This window comes from Habropoda laboriosa, unplaced genomic scaffold (assembly GCF_001263275.1).
Source record: "Habropoda laboriosa isolate 0110345459 unplaced genomic scaffold, ASM126327v1 scaffold81, whole genome shotgun sequence".
NCBI classification, from domain to species: Eukaryota; Metazoa; Arthropoda; class Insecta; order Hymenoptera; family Apidae; genus Habropoda; species Habropoda laboriosa.
The window spans coordinates 123,560-148,195 of record NW_017100194.1 but is presented as its reverse complement, the minus strand read 5'-3'; the positions used below and the strand labels follow the sequence as shown (position 1 = coordinate 148,195).

The window sequence follows — 24,636 nt, the reverse complement described above, 5'->3', positions numbered from 1 at the left end:
AAAAAAATGGACAATTTGGAATGCATTTTTTGAGATAGTTGGAGTAATTGTAAGTAGTTTCATGAGGTTGCTTAGCTGTTTATACTAATTGTTCTTAAATAGTGTTTTTATTATTCGGTATTAGATTTGTAGGTAAAGGGACGTCGAACAGTTTCATTTGAAATTATGTTCCTCTAGAAATTATTAAGTACTGGAGGACTTTAGATTACAGTTTAGGCTATCAGATTCGCTATCGCAGTTAGGAAATTAAGTATATCCTACTTTATCAAAAATTCAACGTTAACCATTTTTGAAAATAATACGAATTGGTAAAAACGCTCGAATACGGGTCGACTTATTTTCGCTCTAGATTCCTCAGAAAAAGTTCAGTTAAAATCACAACGACTCTCCAGCTGTGACCGTTCCATGTCATCAAGCCTACGTAAGGTTTGCCCAGCATGGAAAACAATGTTTATAGAACAAGTGACTCAACCATACTTTGACCTTAATTCCAAGCACACTCAACGAAAAAGGAAGGAATTAAAATATGCAAAGTATCTATATTACTCTCTGGCTGAATGTGCAATTTAATCCTCGACGATCGTCGCCTGATCTAACCGTATAATTACCAATTAACCGCGACGACTTCACTCGAGTGGACATTTCCCGATCGTTCGCAATTTAACGTGAACGTTGATTGAATACGTGTCTCTCCGTTTAACTTCACTTATATGCATACGTCTCATTAACCTCCTCCCGTCTCTCGATACACGTCTCACTTATACCATTTTCACCGGGCTTAATTACAGGCGACGTTTGCCAATTTCATCAATCAGTTCACGGTTTCACCGCGGCCCCACGTTGTTACCATTAATTGCTTAATTTCGATTGTACGCGCCGATTATACGCCTCTTCGATTCGCCGAACGAAAGTGCGCCCGGCCGGTGATTTTTATCGGCGCTATCGTTCGAAAGGCGTTTTCAACCGGGTATGTATTTCCGCTTTAGAAGCGGGAGACAGGTTCGTTATGATCGGCCGTGCCGCCAGCGCGCGGTTTCTTCCCCGTTTTATCGAGCCGCGGGCAAAATTTAATAGCCGACGATTAAGATAGCGTGGAAAGTAAAGCATTTTAATTGGATTCCTGGCACACCTTTCTTATGCGGCTTACGTCTTCATTATGCTTTCTTTTCGTTCGGTGGACGCGTCGCGACCTTTTCGATCGTGGCTCGGGCTACTGGTTTCGCGATTCCGAACCTGTGTCGAGATAACGCCGCGCGGTACTTACGATGCGCGTAAAATCGAGGATCGAATTGGTTCGCATTAAGAGGGTACGTTGAACAATATTGGAGCTAATGGGAGGTCGATAAGTCGATAAGATATTGGGTATAAAGGCGGTGTTAATTTAGCGCACTTTCATTTCGAAGGTGGAGTTTTGTACCTGTTGGAATCACTTTACGATTTCGCCTTATCGAGTTTTAAGTAAAAAGTGAAGATAGCTGTTGAAAGGGAGGTTTTGGTGTAAAGGGCTGAAAAATATCGAAATTTTTTTTTTTCTTTTGGAAATTATGCTTTCAGCATCAGGTCGAAGAATTTTTTCTAGATAAAATTGACAATCTTACGTTAACTCGACTAATTTTTTCTACTACTACAAATCTATCAAGAAAGCAAAGAGAAGGATCGATAGAGCGATTAGTATTAATGTAATTACATAAATTTCTCTTCAAGAAAAAAGCAAAAGCAGAAAAACCTAAATATTGTAATCAACTAAAGAAGCTAAGAAGAACGGGAAGAAACTGACAAATTAAAAAAAAAAAAAATTGAAAGACAACGGTGACGAGTTAATTTGAAGAAACAACAACGACAACGTCGAAAAGAGTATAGAAATGTTAGGTGTTGAAGGATACAGGGGATTCACCGTTAACAAGACCAAAAATTACAATCTCCGTAAGACACATAATCGCAATTAATTCTCTCTCACTCGGCTCCATCGGAGCAAGACAACTGGTTGCCGGTTTAATACGGCCACGAGAACGTCCCTCGGAACCGAAGTGTTTCCATTAGCACTAAACCTTAGCATTTAATGCCAGGCTTGGCCGTGTTCGTGTCGTGCGTTCCGGTTCCAAGAACGTCGGATCCCATTCTCACGACAGCGAAAGGGAACCAGAGATTCTGTTCGTTTGTTGCTTTTGTTCCACCCGGTTGGTGCGTTGGTACTACACGTGATAACGCGGCTATCGATATATTTTGCTGGCGCACGTGTGCCGGCCGAGTGTTTGCGACGTGTTCCCATATACGGTCGTCCCGAGGAACCACTCCCATAGGAGGAGCAATTAAACTGTCCATAGGGGATTAACCGCAACAAAGGGCAGAGAGTGTTTTCGGCCGCGGAAAAATCTGGGGGAGGTTCCGTTGTCGGAAAAATCGAAGTTATTAATTGGCGAGCACTTGTCGGGTAATAAGTTTGCGCGGCTTGAAGTTTAAAGGAGTACACATATCCGGTAGGATTGAGAATTTCCAAGACAGAGAATGAGACCGAAGTGAGACGAGGGGCCAATCGTTATTTTATAGAAGAGATAAAGAAGTCGAGATTGAGTCCGGTCGTTGTCCTTGCCTTCGTTCCTTGCCTTCGTCCTTGCCGAAAACCGTGTCTCTTCTACCCAAACTGACGCCTGTCGGTTCCGACCAGGGCGACAGTGTGAGAGATATTACTGTACATATTGTACTGAGAGCGGCGCGATCGAGCCGGATTTGTCCATCTTCCGCTTTAATCCGTTAATACGGCGATTGCGATTTAACGAGCGACATGGTGATTAATGGACGGGAATTATCGTGACTCGATGGCTGATAGTTTTCATTCAGAATGGAGCCGCTTTTTCACTGTGCCTCTTTATTGTTTCTCAGCGGAGTATTGTTCGATATAAATTGAGCACAGTTGGAACTGGGATGGAAAATTTACAGAGAATTTTATTTCGAATGAAATATTGACTAAGTACTTAGTGTTGAGTAGAATATATTTTCGACCGAGAATTGAACACCTGTTCCACCGAGCTCCTCAATTTATTTCTCAGTGAAGTATCGTTGAATACAAATTAAGCACGGTGTGGAACTGTGACGAAAAATTGTGGAATATTCACCGAGAATTTTATAAAATATTTGTTTCGTTTGTCTGTACTTGTTACTCGTTCCCACAAAACGGGAATGTAATTCGAGGAACGCCGACAGTAGCCGACAATTTTAGTCAACAGCAGACAAGATTCGTCTTCTGCCGTGTTATCTCTTTAAATAAATACCGTACGAGAGTTATTCCGATTTTTCTTGTTCGCGTAGATAGTATCGCGATTTTTCATTTCGTTTTTCCCGCACGGATGATCCGAACGGAGGATGGTGGACATCGATCACCGTCAATTCATCGCCAGCGTACAATTTATCCTCCTGTGGGCCGGAGATTATAGGAGTTGGTCGCCGCGTAGATTCTTCATCAGGATCGGTCTTTGATGTATGGTTAGGCTTGGCCGTGCCTGTTCTCCTCGGCTTTTAATGACACTCGAAAACAATGTGGCTTTCAGGGCGGTAGAATTATCCTCGGTGAAACGTTTCGCGCGTTTTTTGCCCTCCCTTTTTAATTTCGCGTGTATCTTTTTGCCTCTTAACAGTGTAAAAAATTAATTACAGCAGAGAGAAAATATCGTTTCAAAATAGAAAAAACAATAAGAAAGACGTTCTTAATCGCAGAGTAAAAGAAAATAAACACCTCTTTTCTTTCGTTAAAAAGCCCTTCTTAAATATTTTTCTAATCTTTAGTACTTGGAAAGTTAGCTTGCTTTTTGGAAAAGTTCTTTCTTAAATTATTTCTGAGGTTTCAGAAATATGAACTTTTCTCCGTTATCGATGGGATATTCGAAAAATGTCCGAGCTCTTCCTCTTCCTGTACTAGAAACATGAATACACCTAGGAGAACGGAATGTGATTCAAAGCACATTCTACTTGCTCATACAAGCGGACTTTATAGTCATCTTTGATACCTTCAACGCGAAATATTCCCATTTTTGTTCTTCTTCTGTACAACAGCTCGTGTTGCAAACGTGGTTATACATGAATCACGACGTAAGCTCACGTTCCTGCCAGCTGTGATGACCTGTTTTGAGGTTCCGAGTAGTTAACAATGCTCTCACGAGGCATCGATACTACGATCTTCGCGAGTCATGAAGCGTATATAGTGGTACATAAGATGACATCAAAAGATCAGCTTAGGCGGACGCTTTTAGCCGGTTCGTTTATTCACTTTGCAATCAGATTTGCTCGAACGTGTCCTTTTTAGTTAGAATTGAAGATATCCGATGCATCGGAAGTATATCGGCTGACATTTTCAATAGAGTACGGTCGTGAAAAGTCAAGTGAAGAGTGTAATTTTTCCTTTTTCGTGTTTTCTTTCTTTTTTTTTTCGTAGGTCGAAGTTACGAAACAAAAGGGAACAAAAAAGGAACGGAAACAGAGAAAACGATCAGATAGGATTTAAACAAGCAGAATTGCAAAACAGGACGATAAGCGCGAGGATAAATTTGTTTGTTAATTAAACACTTCCACGCAGTGGGTGTGCATAATACGATGAAGTATTCGTGCCAGTCATCGTTGGAATACAATGGATTTTCATGGAGGGAGGAACTTGAAGATGCGACGATTACGATAAACATTTTTGTTTCTTGTTTTATCTTCTAACTTCACGATCGATAATTATCATTGAAAAATGTCACCGAAAGCATTTCAAAAATGTGCAAAAATTTAGAGAATTTTTGTCATTTTTTAATTCCAAATTTTTCGTTTCCTACGTAGAAATAAAACTTAAAAAAAGGTTCCCAATAAAAGCCTTCCCGGAGGGTATTTCTCCCGTTTCAATTTTAAAGATGTACTCTGTTTTCTGTTTGCGAATAAAATTTCGCAACAATGCACCGGTAACAGTGTTCACGTTTAAATAAATATTCTAGCCTCGTGGGAATTGACATTTTCCTATCAGCAGCGTTTGTCCCACGATTTTAATGAAGCACGAAGACAATACCATTCTCGAACAATAAGCTCGATACTGGTTTCGCGTGTCCGGTGATGCTCCGTGAATTCTATGCCGGGCCCTTTTCTTTTTCTTCCGTGTCCCTGACTGCGTATCGCCACTTGTTATCTCCTGTATACCTCTTGCAGTCTCATCGTTCTCGACGTTGTACAATTGGCATACAATAGTGCGTATAGAATTAGAATCGACGATATGCCGCTTTGTACTCGTTAGGAATCGACTTACGAGCCCGACGATCGGCTTGGCCTCTATATTGATGTTCGATGTCCAGGCACGATCGCGAGGAAGCCTCGATGTTCGTCCTCGTTTTACACTTATTCGCATTTCGACAATTTTACTCTCGGCAGAGCTGAAATATTGACAAAATTTCGTAAAATTTTCGTCAAAATCAAAAACCAAATTTAGGGAAATTTTAAAATATCTTCAATAGATTTGTATTAAATTTGATTTACGAGAAATTTATGTCATACGCTTTAAAGTTCTTCGCACTTTTCCGAACAAGTTGTAAATTTTCAAAAAATCTGGAAAACCATATATGCTTTATATTCTCCTGTTCAAACTGCTTCAGATTGTTCGATATAGAGAACTAATCAGATCCAGAAGCACTATAATCGAAATCAATTAGGAATCAATTCACCGTGCTTTTTCTCGACAAATCGTTCCAAAACAATTACCAAACCGATTACTCGCCGAAATTCTCCACATCGAAGGGGGCGATTTGCCCAGAATTAGTCGATTATCGCGCAGAATCGAACGAGTTAGCCGTGATCGAGTCTTCGATACCGAACGTGACAGAGTTGTTCGATCCTCGGCGAGGAGGGGAAGTTGTTCCTGGCAGCGGCTAATAATTAATAAAGACCTTGATATCGGTTAGCGTGGCATTAAGTCGTTAGAACCGGTGAAATCGATTGGAAAATACTTACAACGGCAATTTTGTTAAGTTGGTACCGATAACACTTGATGGCGAGGCAAAACCTGAACGGAGCCGATCATATTGCAGCCGGTATCGATCGCGAACCACTATGATCCATTCTCCACTGTGGTTTGTGATCGCCGATATCGCGGTTAAAATAAATAGAGTGAAATCCTGGTCCACCATCAATCCTGTTGTGCACACGAGGCATGAATCGCGTAGGATCGGTGCTAGTAGGAGGAACTCTGGTCGTTCTGACGTGTTCAACGTGATATCGCGACAAAATGGCGACATGCAGTGGGTCGAAACGTGAAATATCGTACAAAAATCACTCGTATCGTCTATTTTTCAGAATAATTATAAACGTTAAAGTAAATCTAGGATTTTCTAATTTTTTTTACAACTTTTACAATATTCTATTGAAGCACTTACACTACCGGCCGAAAGTTTGGAATCACCTGCCAATTTATATTAATATTGAATCTGCTACTAATTCTTTATTGATTTGAAGTTGATATTGTGGAGATGAATAGCACTTTACCTCATTTCGATTGATTTGAATGATAAAAAATTCGTTGGAAAATTATTATAAATGCTAACCTTTTTGGGAAATTTTTGTACAGCTTGCAATGCACAGTGATTCGAAACATTTTGCCGGTAGTGTATATACTGAATCCTTTTTCTCGCGTAAGTTCCTATAATTAAATTTCATATTTGCAACGATTTTCGTCGTATTTACACTTAATTACTCGTAATTTTTATATTTATTCAGAGTTACAAAAAAGTACTTGTAAATTCGCCTTGTTTAAGTCTAGAATACAATTTCACTGAAATCTTGTCCTTGCCTGTTCTCTGTTTTTCTGAGAAATTTCATTCTTTATCTATTGTCAGCGGAAACCGCTGTTTAAGATAATTACCATAACGTGTCGTTCGTATCATCGTATCAAACGGCAGTGTATAAATTTCAACGCATTTGAACATTTTGTCGAGTTTGCGGCTCGGTCAATCGAAACGAGCCGACCGCGCGATACGTTTACGTTAAAAGCTGCGATCTGCTTCGGTTTCCTGAGTAGCTCGTATGCGATAGAGGTCTTCGCGTAATTAAGAAACCGGTAATGTCAGATTACCGCGGTTACTTAATAACTTAATGTATGTAATTATCGAGGGATTATTTAATTTTCGTTTGTAATTGCCTGGGTGGTACGTCGTCTCGACGCGACGGCTCATTGTTCTTGCTGCGTGACGCAGTTGTCCATGCGTGCGTAGGATGTGACGCAATTTTCCTATGCATCTTTGGGCGTGACTTAGGCTTCCTTTCGTTTCAGTTATGTTTCGTAACAACGATCCTAGCTTTTTTTTTTATCCCTTTCAGACTCGATACAAGAAAAAGTATGTGTTTTTTCAAAAGGACAAACATTTGTTATACATACAAATATTTATGACTAACTATAAATTGTGCAATTTCAAAAAATTTATCATTATGATAGGCTACTTAGACTATGGTTTCGCAGAGAAAGCAATGACATGTTTTTGAGCACTATTTATATTTCATTTTACTTTACAGAGTAAACTCAAATTTTTTTATTACTGTCTTTTTCAGTTCTCTGTATTCCACAGTTTTTTATTATTTTCATTAAATACATTTATACACAGATAGAAATTTTCAAACCATTACTTTACCAAGTACCAGGATTTTCTGAGCACCCTATATAGCGCACAATAGTCAACATAGAATTGTCCAAGAGTGGAAAGAGAGAGCCGAGACAGGCTCGAGTGTACGTATAGTTGGAACAAACGCGAACTCAATAAAGGGACGCCAGTAACCGCAGATAATTCAGGTAGCGAGGGAGGGAGCGTCCATTGAAGCGTCTCGCTTGTATTCAAATTCGACGTTCACGAGCGTGACCGTGTCACGTAATCGATAGGTGAGCACCGCTACCGGACGGGGTGCGTCGTCCTTTTAAAGTCAAGACGTAATCTCGCTCGGCCACGTCAGTCATTCCCCGTGCGTTATCTTGCTCGCATCTCGTTGACTCTATTTCCCCGTGGCGTTTTAACCCTCGCGGCTCCTTGACACAAGCGTGTTTCAACGCGTGCTGCACACCTCGACTATAAATCCGTACACCACGCACACCGTGTTCCCTCGTTTCACTTGTTGATTCCATAAACGCCGCCGTTTTCTGCGTCACGTGTTTCTCATTCTGCGCATGCGCGCCGCCATTTATTCAGTTTCCCGCTTTCAAATGCGTCGTTCGTTCGTCATTACGATTTGCGTGATTATTTCTTTACGCGAAATTTTCGTTTCGCGTGACGCTTTTTTCCTACGCGGTTTCAGTTTTACGCGATAGTAAATGAGAATAGAGGTGTGAAATATCGTTGTGGTGATAAAGATGGTGATTTTGTACTGAGTAAAGGAGAGAGGTTATGTGCTTCGGAATATTGCAGTGACGACAATGGGGAGTGAGATTGAAATTTGTTTTTACGTAATTGTGCTTTTTATCGTGATAGTGATAAAGTGAATGTAAGAATGCTTTGGATCGAGGAATTTGATTTATGCAGTTTTATATGGTGAATGGATGGACGAATGTATGTATGTATGTTTTTATTACGATGACGCAGTATTGTTTTGCGTATTACGTCGTTAGGTTTTGCAAAAAGGTTTCGATGTTATTTGTGTCGTTTAAACTTCAATTACTGTTACATTGGCAATAACTGTCGTCTCATCTTCCTTCGGCGTTTGATTCGAAAGTCGACAAAAATTGATTGCAGGTTCAAACCTGTCTTTCTCAAGCATACGTATGTTTTAACGCGAAGCGTAAAGTCACTGTAGTACAATCAAAACGAGGATCTAGAATGCGTATTTCTGTTGCAACCCAATTTCGTGAAACTCACACAAGAAATTCCATCTTGTTACTCTGATTTCTTCTTTCCTCGCTAATTCCCGACCCGTCGTCTACGTTTAATTACGGTTCCTTTCATTTTTCCTTTTTTGTTTCCCTGCTTAACCGACTGAGTATTACGTAGCACAATTTCTCCTCAACGTCCGCGTGCTGGACTTGCTCCAGTTTTTATCGAAATTAATTAAGATTCCTTTTTACCTGCTCATTAACATTTCACGATTTTTTTTAAACAACGTTCTGCCTCTTTTAGATCACACTGTAGTACTATCGTAAATTTAGTTTGCTCTCCCTGTTTCTCATTTTTCGTCGATCATTTATAAACGCATAAAACATTTTATTCCTGGTAGACTTGCTTTATAAGAAGGGTATTCTCAAGGTTTCATTCGACACGTATCGTTTTATTGTAAATTATCTCTGCGTTTGATTTCGACGCTGTAAAAGCCAATTAAAAATGACGTGATGTTCGACATGATGACGATTTGAAGTACTTCAGGGAGGTATTATAACGCGAGACATGTAATAACCTTCATTACCGACCGAATACATCGTAATTGCTAAGTGCTGACTAATTCACTTATCGATTGAGTAAATTCTAACCTATTGAACCAAGATTTCCAGATTCAACATTGTCAACGACTAAAAATCGTTTCAGTAACAACGTGCCAACTTATACAACGGTATTAAACGAAAGTGTTGAAAGTATTAGAAAAATTCGAGAGGAGACACAAAGAATTCAACGTTTCTATGAATATTCAGCGGTCCAGCGTCTCTGAGACAACCGGATCATAAATTTCCCTCACGGTATCACGCACCTGTATCTCTCATTGAAGTAACCCTTTTCGCTCCGACGTTTCTGCGCGATAGTCGACTAGCAACCTCGACTTGTTAGCCTACATGGACATTACACGTTAAATGTGCGAGGTTTTTAATATGAAAATTATATGCAAATGATAATGACGAAATACAAATTAATAAGATAAGATACGTATGTTATGGAATTTATTTTTTAAAAGAATTCGAAAGTTTGGATTTATGGCGAAGTCGAGTAGTAATCATTTTTTTGCATATTATATCTTTTCTATAAGTCAGATTCCAAGTGGTAATAGCAATATCTTAAAATACCAAGAGCAGACGTAAATTAATAGCATTACTACTTTGGCGCCAAATTCAAAATATATATGCACCTTCGTAAAGAACTAAAAGAATTAACTCAAAAAATTCATAAAATTATCAATCGATTTTAAAAAATTTTGCATATTCGTAGATTCGTATACTACCCATTCTCTGTACTAATATTCCTAGTAAGCTTAAGGAGAAATAGAACAGTAGAATTCTTCCATGTAAACTGCACCTTTACATTTACAAGGAAGGGGAAAGACAGAGTTGTTCCATTGATAAAGTTAGATTCTCTCCTTCGAATACTAAGTTTACGAGAGGTCGGAGCAGCCTCATGCCGATCGAAATGATCGGCAGTGGGCCAGGCGTCGATACGCGGAAAGAAACGAGATGGCGATGCATGTAGCCTCTATGCAAATATGTTACAAATAGTACCGGGAACAGCGCATTTGAAATGCCAACCAGTATCTGGGCTCGTGGATCGGTTTTGACTGAATACCTCATTAGAGCGGGACACCGGTTCTCGGTAAAACGTCGTTAGGCGTATCCTATGTTCGGTTCGTCGGCCACGGACGAACATCGCTGCTTTCCCTCGCTTGAAATTCCGTCACGGACTTTTTTGTCATGTCGTCGTTTAAGGCAAATAAATTACGCACAGCTGTCCGATCGCGTAAAAACGCGTCCGTTCGTTTCTTCATCTTTACTACCTTTCCGCGATAACGGCCACCGTTAGGCAAATTACAGTGTGTTTGTCAAAAGTTTGGAACCACCGTGTGTGACAAAATTCCCTAGGCTCTTGGTTCGATGATTTACCCTCTGAATTATTGCCGTTCTCAGATATACAACTTGAGATATATTTTTAAAAGTAAGTCATACTTATGAAACGTTTAAAATTTTTTTAAATTATGGAATCTGAATCTGGGAACTTTTGTTGTATACTGTGTCACATGCGTAACAGACGCCGCTTGGGTTGTTCTGCAGTACCGACGAGCCGAACGATAACATCGCTATTTTCAATAGACAGCACCTTCTAAAAAGCGAGGTTTTAGCCGGCATAGACAAATTACTTTATTACACCGAAAATTCGACGACTCTCACACCTGGACACCACATACCCTAAGCAATAAAACAGACATTCGACATCAGCAATTTTCAGACAAGCAATATAACAAATGTAAGAACAAATTCCCCACTTTCACACCAGACACACCCCAAACACACCGAAACAACCAATCACCACACACTTCCACCACCTACGACAGTTTTCACACCACCAATCACAACACACACGTAGTTTATAAAATAGCGAACACCACACGACACGACACACAATTTTCCTATCAGCAAGCCTAGACATTTCGCGCTCTGCACAACGTTCATTCACAAATATATAGTTTTAACAGCAAACTGTTGTACGTTAATAATCTATCTTCCGAGCACCACCTGAGTCCCCTAACCCGAGTAGATTCCTTAAATGGTCTGACTCAAAAAGAGGGACAATTATCATAATTATAAGAATAATTATGTAACAACAGTATGCACGAGGGCAGATTCAAAAATTCGCGGTTTAATACAGAGGTAGCGTTAGGCGCGCAATTATTTTTTGAGGTTAGCTCTCTTAATATTTATAATAAAATTATCATACCGGACTCTATTTTTCGAGGAGAATAGAATTTGAATATTTTTACGTTCGATCAAGAATTAGATTTGATTTTCTGTTATAGGTTAGGTTAGTTTTGTTGGTTAACTCGAAATTCGCGTGTATTTTATTCATGCGGTGTCGAATATTTTCAAGTTGAATTCCCCGAAACGTGTTTAACGATATCGAACGACGTCGTAAATAAATATTGCGATTATATCCGGCGCGTCTCCGCGGTGTGTTGCTCCTTTTGGTTACAATAGCGAAGTGATAGCCCTTTTCTTACGGGTGGAGCGAGGAGAACCGGTTTGCGAACACGTCGGCAACCTTGAGAGTAGAACAATCGAAATTACATCGAGACTGTCGTGAACGTTTTAAATAGATCAATTTTTTCCCGTACGGATCTTTGCTATTTCTGGAAGATTTATCACACTTTTTATCACCGCGCCTTTTTCGTTTCCCGGTATCGTTTTGTAAGACAGAAAAATATATATACATAGCCTTGGAGTATCACGTTTTATGGCTGTTTTGGTTTTTGTTGCACAGACCACGATCCTGCCTTGGAAAAGATTAATTTCCTCCAATATTTCATTTATTTTCTTCTTCTTCTGTTTCTTTCTTAATCTTTCGGAATGTAATTAATATTGCCTTTAACAAACTTGCAAATTCGCGTATTTGCAATATTTATGAGATCCAAGAAACTTCCGTAATTATTCACCTGAAGTATTCGAAGAGGAACAAAGTTTAAGATCGTGCAATAATTTATTGTAAGCAAAATATGCTGGAATGATAATTACCATGGAGAACTTTCAGATGTAAAATTCAAACATTTTTATATTAAGCGAATCAACAAAAGAAATACAATTTATGGTATTTCCTTTTCAAAACGAAACTTTCGGTCTCGAGAAGATTCGCTACAAAAATGTATCGAAGTTGCTAGTTGATCGATAATTATCCGATTTATAGCCTAGAATAAAGAAAATAAATCCGATAGCTTTTACGAATCTACAGGTGGAACGTTGGAACAAGTTTGTTGCACAGAATTCAATCTGACGAGCAATTCGAACCATTCAAAAATCGCGGTCGAAGCAGGTTTGAAGTAGCTCGCGTGTTTCTTGCCGCGAATCGCGGGTCATCTCGTCGAGAATTGGCGTCAGGTTGACTTCTCAGTTGGAGCCTGCTCGACTGGGATGAACGTTTAATTGAACGCTTTGTTCCCGCGGTTTTTACCACCGGCCAGTCCCACTCCTCCCTCCCCTTTTGGTCCCTTGATCACGGAAGGAATGCTCCCCATCCGAGTTTCTGTCGCGGGGAAACGGATAACGCGACAGTGGAACCGACATTCTTATCTCGCGAGATCTCTAATTAAAAGATTTCTCATTGCCGCCTTCGCTCGGAGACAACGAGAAACGCGTTCAGCGGACGAATGCCGATGCCAGTCCTTAATCAACGCCGATTCCGGTTAATCGGTAATTAGCGATACGCGGATGCGCCTTGTAGTCGCCGGAAAAATGATTGAAAACGCCGGCTTTTACAGTATGTAACAGGAGTACGTGGAATCTCAGTTTAATAGTTTATTGTGGTGGACTGAAAGACGGTAGAAAGGAAATAACGATACCTTGTACTTTAGTAGGTTTGTTTAACGTAAATCGAATTTTGTAAAGTATTAAAAATTTTTTAAAGTAATGCGAGAAGGTGAATTGAACATTTGTACAATTTGAGTCTAGGGACTTTTGTTATACAGTGTCCCATAATACGTGCAATATGGCGGAGTAAATGTGAAAACTTGAGAATTTAGGATTGTAGATTATTTTTATTAGAGAAAGTCTAATTAAGTTCTAATTAAGAATAACATAATTTTTGTTATTTATTTACAGTAAATTTTTATTCAGTTTTATTAATCACCAATCTCACTTCCACGCGTGTACAATTATTCTTCACAAGTAGGCATTTAAACGCAACACTCGAAATGAATTTAATCGTTTATGAAACAGCTAGCGCCACATTAGTATTAACTCGTAGCGGCACGCGGAGCGCGGCAGAATATCGCCAGGTTCAACTTGCCTCGTTAAAGTCTCCCTCTTTAAAAGTAATTGCCACTGAATTTCGCCGTTTCGCGGTGGACATAAAGCGGTGCTAAGATAAATCGAACGTCCCGCATGGTAAATATCCGATATTTCGTTTTCTTTATTGCGACACCGGGTATCAGAGCGGACCTGTGGCTGGTTTGCAGGTGAAACGGGTGTTTCTTTGCTTTATTCGGCCGTTTGGCGAATTAATTACCAGACACCGGTGCACGCTGGACAACGAGGGGTAGCATTATCTAAATCATAATTTGCCACGGTCGTTGATACGATTTCAATTTATTATGTCGGACCGTGGGGATCGTTTTACGACTTATCCGAGAGAAACAAGCTCGCATTCCGCGATATACTTACATTCGACTATGTATAATGCATTTTAATCGGGAGGTACACGACCAAGGGAACTGACAATCTTACGCGAGAGTACGTGTACCACGGTGGAAACAGGGTCAGAGATGCCTCGAACCAGGGCCGAAGTCCTGTTGGATATGTACGGACACGCGGAAGGAGGGATCTCCCGTGCGTACGTGATGTAAGTTCGCTGCAATTAAGAATTCCGCTTGCCTGGTAACCGAGAAGAGAAATCGGCTATGCGTATATATGTGTAATACGTCACTGGGAGTAGTCTCAAGTTCAGTATGTATTATAAATAGTTACGAATCAAAGCGAATTTCGGTATTCAAGTTTCGTTTCAAGGGGTTTCCTCAGAAGAGTAGCATTCGGATTATATCCAATGCTACTTAGAAGAGTACTCTTGCCTTTCAGTGATTATACTTGCAACGTGTCCTACTCGGAAGAGTAGCGCTCTGATCGTATCGAATGTTACTCAGAATTTTAGCGATTGTATTTGCAATGTATTTAGTCTATGCAAACTGGTTTCGAATCCTAAAATGAGTATACCAGCAGGTACACCAGACACATCTGGTGGAAGTCTTAGTGCCTTTGTTTAAAATAACGCGGAGACATTTTTGTCCTCACTTGATTATTTCCATAGGGTGTTGTTTGTAGGAGGTGGTCTAATGAACTTTACTCAAATCAGGATGTCGTGCAAAGTAGTTTATTTCGGACTCTTCGGCGTCCGTCTATTACCGAAGCTAAGAACCGACTCCCATCGAATGGCAAAGATATTGCTGGGCCGAACCGATGGGTACTCGGGTCTGGTGTTTGTCACTCGCCAAGAGGCGCAGGCCAAGCCATAAACCGTCCCAAAATGCCTACATGTTAGAAATAATCCAACAGTATCGAATCTCGAATCGTGGAAATGAGAATCTTGCAACTTTGGAGGAACATAGAATTTCTGTTTAGTAAGGTACTCGTAAAAGGTTCGAATCCACCATTTAGCTTCGACTATACTTGAAATACTGTTCTTTTTTTTTCTGAAATAATTCAATCGATATTCATCGAATGCACCTTTCGTCCTCCAATACAGTTAGAGTACCATTTCCATAGGTAATCGATTATTTTTTGTCACGTTCCGAAACACCCGGTGATTTTCGTCACAGTCCAGTTCTAGGATCGATTAATCTCCGCGCCTACATGCAAATAACATGCGACCGGTGAACATTTGAAATTAGACCCTTTGCAACTTTCATCGATACACAACAGGTGCCGCGTGGTTGGTACGGGGACGATAATTTTCTGTGCGATCCACGACCGTTCCTCCGTGTAATTATTACCCAAAGACAAGCGAGCCAAGAAAGCATGCTTTACGATCCTGTCTTTCGAGCAACTGCCTCTGATTACGGGTACATTGGTCGATCGTTTGCGCTCGTGATTCAAGGCTTCTTGCTATTCGATCGCAGGCAAACCGTCGCCTTTTCCGCTATTCCTCGCTTCGTCGCGAAGCCTGTTGATTGAATATTTATCGTACCGAAACCCGGTGCAATTAAATTTTGTTACCTTTCCTCCTTTAACGGAATTTTCTCATTTCACCTATTGATATTGTTACCTGGAAATCCGTTCTACTCGTGCGTAATTTCATTCTCGGAGAAATACACCATTTGAGACGAAGAAGCGTCGAAATCTCCAAGAGAAATATAGACAAATTTTATATTCGACCTTGTTTGAAAAATATGGAAATTCGAAGGCAACTTCGTCGGTTAAATTCACGTAAAATACGTTCGCGAGAAATTTTCTCTCGTCGTCCTACATTTGCAATTCTTTCCTCTCTTCAACCCGAGCTCGGTACAAAGTTTCAGTGATCAATAACATCTTGTCGTTTATTCTTAATCGTACCTTAAGCAGCCGCGTAATTACGCGGCCCGCTAATTTACGTCCAGTTAAAACAAACATCTTCTGATAAACGAGCGTCGATCGAGCCGAAATCGTCGATGCTTCTGAAAATTATACGAAGGACGTCGTCGTATCGATAATCCTTTCATTAATGCGGGCATTACGAACAGACATTTTCCCTCGCGACTCCTCGTCAGATATTTATCCTAGTCGGGAATTTTGTTAATTCCGCTGGGACCGAGAAGGACGAAAGCGGACGTTGATAAAATGGGAAAGGAGAAGAAAAATGATGTAAAGGAGGTTCGAAGAGTGGACAGAAGGGAATGTTCTGTAAAGCAAGGCAAGATGCACTGTAATTAAAGCCTTCGTACGCGTAATTGGAAAAAAAAAGATGCTTTATGAGGTTGCTTTGGACGAGCTACCTTGCTGCCTGGCATCCTTGACTTAGGATCGTGACTGCTGCCCGATATTCCCGTCGCTTTTCCGATCAAGATGAAGCGATAACCTGATCAGATCGCGTGATAGCGCAGCCATTTGTGTATACTAACTATGTCATCGCGCGAGTCGACTTAATTCCGCTTTGGGATTAATGTCAAATCGATGTTCGATAGATACTTCAACCTTGTCCAGATCGGGTTCCATTAGACTCGATACATTTTGATCAACACCAAATACCTTACAATTTAGTACCAATTTTGCGTGGTTAGGTAATGCAAAATGGAAATTGAGTTACCGATCCTAGATTGAATTTTGGAAAAAAGTAGCGATTGGCTCGTGGTTTGAATAAATAGTCGGAAGGTGTTGGAGTAGCTTTGAAACTTGACTCTGCAGTTATATTTAGGATAAATCGTATTTCCTTTAATTAGTCGAAAATTTCACTAAGTTTATGAAGATTTCGTTATTTCTCAATATAAAACGATCTTTAATCCTTTGACCACTGAAGTTTTTACATATTAGTATCTTTGAGTTTCAATTTTAGTAATTTCTTATTTTTGCATATTTGCACCTTTTTTTAAAAATGAGATTAGTACTAACGTATCGAAATATTGAAAGTAGACGTAAATTACGTAAACGCGCGTTCGTAGTGCTCAAAGGGTTAAATGTTTTCCAAATTTCACAGAGTTCTTCGCAACAGTTAAGTATACTCGGAATTTATTTTGTGAAAGTTTTCATTGAAACAGGAGTAAACGATTATAAATAACGAGTGATCGATTTTCGATTATATTTCGGGTAAGCTGACGACGGTACCAGCTCGAAAACTCGTGCCATATATTAAACATGGTTCTTTTTTCTTCTCAAGTTATTAAGCTGCGTTGTTGAATACGGTGATTGCTTCGGTGAAAGACGTTCCTCCTTTATTGATCGCGATGACGAAGGATGGATGCGCGATAATTAAATCGCCGCCGGATCAGCCGGATATCCCCTTGAGCTTGACTCGTTGGTTGGTCAAGTCGCCTGATTTATACTCGATCGAAAGGCGAAGAAAGAAGAAAAAAGAAATGCAACTTTCAACCGAGCAGTTTCGCGGTTAAATGGAATTTCCTTTGAGTTCCTCAAAATTAATACCAGGTACACCCGTGCCATTGCAAAAGTTCACGTCGGACCTCTTAATTATACGGGAATGTAAATTATACAACGGTTAGGTCGAGTTATTCGTGTGTAATACAGATGTCTAAACTTGATCAACAATTTCATAATTGAGAAACTTTCAATTATTTTCAACGACCTCGAGTTGTTCGTTTTCCTTTTCTTTCGCAATTCTTCGGCTAGAATTGATAATTCATTAAATACGATTGCTTGGAACGGTGGTGTTTGATTTCACGAGGATTATCAGATCGATTGCTCAAGGTGTGTTTTAACGAGGTGTGATTGATCGATCGTCAATATCTGGCGGAGGTACGGTTTGTATAAATTGCGTACAAGAAATTTAATTACGCGACGAATGCGTGACAATTTGAACGACGCTGGTATTCGCGCGTTTTAATTCACTTCGGTTTTAAGACGGAACAGTTGTACAGTACGATCGCTGAGTAAAATCGCTCTTTGACTAGTAGACATTCATTTAGCGCGGCGAGGGTCACTGAAGGAGAGACGGCGAGAGTCCATTAATCAATGTCGCCTGGTTGAAAATTTCACGTTGTATCGATGCACCTGCCTGCAACCGTGCGCCTGTGTGTCTATAGAACGTTCCGTTTTAATTTACGCTGGACGATGTTTGGAAATTTCGATACGATAAATTCATGGTGAAATGAGAGGATGAAATATGTTGGTATACTGTATTCCAAAATGGAATTAATCACTCGAGTTGGACTTCTAGAGTGTCCAAGTGTTTTGGAAATACAGATCTTCAGGGTTGTTAAGATTTTCTAATTTTGGGGGAGTTTTGAAGTTTCTGAGATCTTAGGGATTCTAGGGATTCGGGAGTCTCTAGAATCTTTGAGGTTAGGTGTTCATATGAGACTCTAGAGTCTTAGAATTTCCGGGGATTCCAGGCACTTGGTGGTTTCTAAGATCTTGATGTCTCCAGAGATTCTGAGGACTGTAGTGTTCTTAAGGTCTAAAGATTCTGAGATTTTTAGGGTCTGAAAGGTCTGAGATCCTCTGAGAACTCTATGCGTTTCGAAGTTTCCGAGGTTTAGGAGCCTTCAGGAATTCTGTAATCTCTATGTAAGGTCCTCAGAGCTCTGATCTTTCCAAAAGTTCGAAGATTTGAGGTCTCGAGGACCTCAAACGCGCTTAGATCTTTAAATCCGTGAGATTGTGGGCTCTTAGGAAACCGCCGAAGTACCAAGATCCGAAGATTGCTAAATTTCCACCGATTTGAAGATTTCGAATTTTCTGAGAATTTCGGAAATTCCAAAATGTAAGATTTTAAAGTCCTCAATTCTTCAGGGTCCTCTACGATTCTAAACTCGTTGAAATTACGCTACCACCGCCTCAGGATAATCTAATTTCGATCTCGTAATCAGAGAGCAATAAAACGTAAATTTCATCGATCCCGGTGTCGTTCAACTTGCAGTCTTAATATCGACTCCCTCCTTAACGAGGTTCTCGACATCAAGTTTCAACACTTCTCAATCACCGCACGTCTTATATCCCCTATAAGTTGGAAGTTATTAGCACCAGTTCTCGCGGGGCTAATTAAACTTCTGAAAGACGCCTATGCCCGTGTCGTCGTTAATTCTACAGAGATCATTTACGTCGTTAACGAAGCCTAGAATAGATAAACGTGCTCTCAATTTTCGTTACACCAGCAGAATACTAAATAATCATCGTCCTTGCGCCGCTTTCAACGCGATCTAATCGCTTCCTGACCAGTTAACGATACTCCCATTTTTACGCATCGAAACCGAATATTGCGTAATTTGGTGGTTCGCTAAATGATTAATTAACGGCAGGAAAATCAAGCTGTGAGGTGGAGGGAAAAACCGCGCGTTATCCGTTGCACCAGTCGAACAGTTAGCTCGATCTCTGCTTCACATTTCTTCATTCTTTCCACCTTATTCCTCGAAAGGACGTAATAAACGGCCGTTCGCCATCTCGGTGCACGCCCTTATTGAAGAAAAACCATCGAGAAAGTGCACTTAGCTGCGTATTAATTTCTCGTGATGCCGTTTTCTTCTTCTTCTGCCTCTTTTACTTTAACGAGATAACAGCCCAGCGAATTATAAATTCGAACGCTTCGAGAGCGGAGAGAATTGTAGCTTAGGATGTGGGTCGTGGATCTCTAAATGGCGGAGGCACCGATTCCTGGTAGATTAGGAGAGAGATGTGATAAGGAAGACACATGCCCATCGCTCATGCTATCAGCAGACGTGACGCTGGCACGAACAGAGAACATGTTGATTACACACATCTTCCAGTGACTTCGAAGTATCTTTCATTGAAAGCTCGGACAGCGAGGAAGATGAAACAAGAAGCTTGTTGACGCAAGTTTAACATGTTGATTACAGTGTCGGGTTGTGGGAACCGGTGCACGATTTTTGTGCAGTCGAATGTCTTTTTAATTCTAGAAATTCAAGAGAATTTATGCATTTTAAGTATATTTTACTAGGACTGTATTTTAGTATTATTAGGTGATTAAGTTCGCGACTTTAACATTTTTTTGGGGCAAAATTATATCAAAACTGAGATAGAAGTTTCTGTGTCAAAATGATTATAAAATTAAGAGCTCTCGATTGATATATAGATCGATGAACTTAATCAACAAATAAGTTTATTATGAATAAAAAAGGAAGTTGCAAGATGTAACTTGGTGAATTTCAATGCCAGCCTGATATGAAATTTTTAATTAGGGTATGCCTGAGTAAAATCATTTTAACACACGTTCAGCTCAGACCAGCAAAAATTAGTTTCTCAACTTCGCTAAAGAAACAACGATATATAATTTTTGAAAATTTACAAATTAACAAACTTTTCAGACCTTGCACTTTCTTGACGTCGAAACGAATCTTCGTTCTTTGCATTCTGTTTCTATTTCGAATCGCCATTGCTACGGCTACGCCCTTTACATTATAAAGCGGTGGTAAGTCTACAAGATAGATTGTTCCAAAGTTAGACGCTATAACGTGCATGGAAAATTTGTTGAAGGAAATTAGAATCCGTCCGTAAGGGTCATTTAATATTCGTGTAGGCATGAGAGTGACTCACAGAAACGGAGGGATCATCCACGGAGCAGTTTTTTCTTTTCGACTCACGGAGAGAGAGAGACCGTCGTGTCCATTGTCTCCGAAAACAATGGCGCCGTGTATCATTGTCCTTTTTGCAGGAGATACGCGGCTTTTTCTTCGTTGTCACGCCCTTTCCGCCCTTGTAACGAAGATCTGGCCGCGCGTGGATTATGAATGTGATTCCGTGTGTAATATTAATTTAATCAGAGGCTTGAGTTTCATCGGACCGTGTCGAGGATGACGTGCCTCGAACGGCTAGGTGTAACAGGTTTATTGCTTCTTCTTATTCCACGTCTACTATTTATTGGTAGTCCATTTTCAACTTGGCGTTAACTCTAGGAAGTCGAAGAGAGAGTCGAAGAATGTCCTGGAAATTTGTAAATTTTAATAATTTTCATATTTACATTTTTCTCCCTGGTTAGGTTTAACCCTTTCGTGACCAAATCACTTTTTAAACCCTTTCTCTGTTATTTTAACACGCAACGTGTATGGCAAACGGTGAATTTTCAACCACGGCTGCAAAATTATTATTTATTATTTACTAAATTAAGGTGGAAGTAAGTAAAGGATAAAATTAAATATTAAATTAAGGTAAGAGTGCACGAAGCAAAGAATAGCAACGAAAGGGTTAAAGAATTTTGTATTTCTCTATAATAGCGTCTGTAACGGATACTAAATTAAAATTAATTTTTATTCGAGTACTCAAGCGAGACACGTGCGTTTCATTGTTCACGAAAGGGTTAAATTTCCATCGAACAGCTTCGAATCTCTCGAGGACGTTAGATAGGTTATTAGAAATTCTAAGTGCCGCCGAGTGTAGTTGGATGATACTGGAAAGTTTTCCTGTTTTCTTATCGTCTTATCCCGATCAGCTTCTTACCTTACAAATTGTTGTCGCTATCAGGGTGAGTAATTATCCTGATTGTTTTAATCGTAAGATGATCGCAATTTCAGGAAATTGTATAGATGAAAATGGTATAGGAATTTTGTTTAGACTTGGAAATACGTTTTATTTTGATCGAGCTGGATTATTTCTGACGTTTATCGCGACTGGTTTCTTTATGAAGTGATATTTAAATCGATTTTATGCCCACGTTGGTGATATTTATTTGTCGAAATTGATCCCAGACGCAGACTTGATTTCCGGTTGTGTTAATTACCATAAAGAAAGTGCAAGCAACGATCTTGCATACGTAAACATCGTGCGAATTCTAAATGTCTCGAATTCTCAGAAATTTCCCTCCTTTTTTCTCTTTCTTACCTTCCCTATCGCGTAGCATGCGCGTAAGGTACTTAACCGGTTGACATCCGGCGGAAACTTGAATTCCCAGCTTTATCTGTTTACAAGTCACCGGCGACGAATCTTGTCCGCTGATAAAACCGATCGATTTTTCTGCATTTTCGAACGCCGGATTGTAAACTTCAGGCGTAATGAAAAGGTATTTTATGACGGCAACACGACGATAATTGAATTTAGATCACTGACTAATGATCAACCAATGATTCAATTATGATATGTTTGTGATATGTACGAATGTTTTAACGTTTCGATTCTTCAACAAAGAAGATCGATATCTGATCGCTTAAATTAGTAATAAGCAACGATTCTGTCTCTCTGGAAGCCAAAAATTGAAAATTTTTTTCAGATCTCTAATTTAAAAATTTCTTATTTCCAGGCTGGAGTATTTTATTTTCAGCACAAGTAACAACGAATACCTACATTTTCTATGGATAAAAGTCACATTACATTTTTAAAGAGGAATATAAATTAAAAATTCTGAAAATTTTTGTTTAATTTTAAGCAACTGAAGCATATGTAATCAAAAGTGAAAAAGTACAGATAATACACATATGTGCATATTTAATACAAAAAAATTCACTCGCAGTTGAAAAATATAGAAAATTATTTCACAGATTCTGCGAAATGCAAAAATTGTTCACTTGGGCTGATTAAAGTGTGTCGTGAGTTGTTCATCAGTGGTTTAAACGATTTCTTTCTGTTACTACAATGTATTGTGATTACCTTGACGGCGAAAGAAATAATTTGAAAAGGAAGGTCGAAAAACTGGGATCGCTGGTCGTTTCGATGATCTCGTTTCCGAAAAAAAACTGGCATATCTGACGTAATAATCTGTACGGGTTGCATGAAAAGTAGCAAGCTTAAAACGAATTCCGCTAATGACCGTCCATTTCCTCTTCTTTTGCAGATGCGTGGCTGGAATGGCAGAAAAGTTACGCGAGGCGGCCGCACGTGGCGACGTTGCGCGGGTTGCACGTCTCCTTGACGAAGATATTAAACCATTGCCGGACGAGGTGAGCCTTTTTCCTCTCTGTTGTTTCCTTACACGACGAACCTGTATTTCGAACGATATTTCGCAAGTATAGCATTTCGCGGAAATCCTCTGTTAACGTCGTAACGAAGAAAATTTCGCGCGCACCTGTGTAATAAGCATCTTTTCTCGTTTCCCCTTTAAACTTTCATTTTCTAATTTTTCTACACGTAAATGTAAGAGTAAAGAATTACAAGGGCTTAGAATAACTGATTTTTAAAATGACGTTGGTTCGCTGGTCGATGGTTGGGTACGATAATGTGTGGTACAATAACCGTTTTTATACGCTTCTTCGGCCGTTAGGGCCCTGCAAGCCGTGGGGTGTAGGTGCAGCCTGCGCTGCTCCTTGTCTAGGGCCCCCTGCGGCTTCCGCGGTCGTTGCCCAGGCGCGTCGCACAACGCCTTACATAAACTATCTAGAAATTCTAATCCTGTTTCGCGTCCCAGTTCTTCGTTTCCACTGTAACCACTGTAAGAAATGCGAGATTCCGGCGGCAAAGTGGTGGCCTGGACTTTATCACCCAGGAAGAAAAATCGCGCGGGTACCTGAGGGTGCCGTAAACTAAACCCTTTCCCGGGAAAGTCGAACGAGGGGGCTGAAACGATTTTTCGGAGCAACGCAGGATACGACGCGGGAAGGACACCCCGGAAATAGCCGTCGAGCGAGACGGACACCAGAACACTTAGCAGTCGCTTAGGACTATAGAATAATACATTTTTGGATACCACACTATCCTGTGTTAAATTCTTTTTAAGCTGTGCTTACACCACATTTGCCATCTCTCCTCCTCTTCTATTTCCGCTATTTCCTCTTTCCTAGAAATTTTAATTACTTTAGTTAGAGAGATTTGACACTGGAATAATAAATTTTAGAAATTTCTGTTCGGTGGCGAACACCGCGACGCAGGATCGGCAGGACGAGTGCGTAGCCGAGCCGCATGGCATCGGCGAAACCGTGCTGCAATGTCGCGATAAGGCCTTCGACAAAGGGATCCCCCGAGGAACCGAAGCGGGATCGCGGTTGCCGAGGCGAGAGCGCTCGAGTGTTTCGTCGCTTGAGAGGACTCGCGTTGGGTCCTGTGTCGCATGGGCTGCCAAAAGCGATGATCGCTCGACATCTTCCGTATCGCGTCACACTTACCACCACCACGTCGGATGTGGACGGCTCCGTGTTATAAAGCACGGAGGTTTTCACCCTCGACACACATTCTATTGGGAACATGCCTAGAAATACATTAATTGTTTAGTTCGAAAACGTGTTGACTTCTTTCCTCTAAATAAGACTCGCCCTGCCGCGAGTCAGCGTTTCCAAGCATCGAAGTTACGGCGTTTTGGGATGCTACAATTTCATTCTCTATTTTTCTGGCTTCAATTTAAAAAGATTTGACACTTGAGTAATAAAGTCATCAGAAAAATAAGTCTCATTATAAATATAAATTTCAGAAATTTATCCTTTATTTTTCTGTTTAGCGTCCAAAATTCTTACTTCGATCGATAATAAATTTCTATTCGCCGGTATAATAAATTATCAGCATGGAAAATATCTCCAATATGAAAGTAACAAACATAAAAAATCTCCTGTTCATTGAACAAACCAGAACACTTCCATTTATCTACCCGTAAAAAGAAAAGAAAGAAGAATGTTCAGTCGTCTAAAAAAAAAAATTCTTCGAAATATCACATCCGATAAATTCATTATCGTCCGCGATCA

General features: G+C 40.1%; 1 protein-coding gene across 1 annotated transcript in view; it reads left to right on the top strand.

The window, feature by feature from the left end:
* The first annotated feature begins 14,148 nt into the window (after positions 1-14,148).
* LOC108570272 (ankyrin repeat domain-containing protein 6) overlaps positions 14,149-24,636 on the top strand; it is a 131,804-nt gene continuing 121,316 nt past the window's right edge. Inside the window, exons 1-2 of the mRNA XM_017932109.1 lie at positions 14,149-14,225; positions 22,803-22,908. Coding sequence (XP_017787598.1) covers positions 14,149-14,225; positions 22,803-22,908 — 183 coding nt within the window. The remainder of the gene's footprint in view (positions 14,226-22,802; positions 22,909-24,636) is intronic.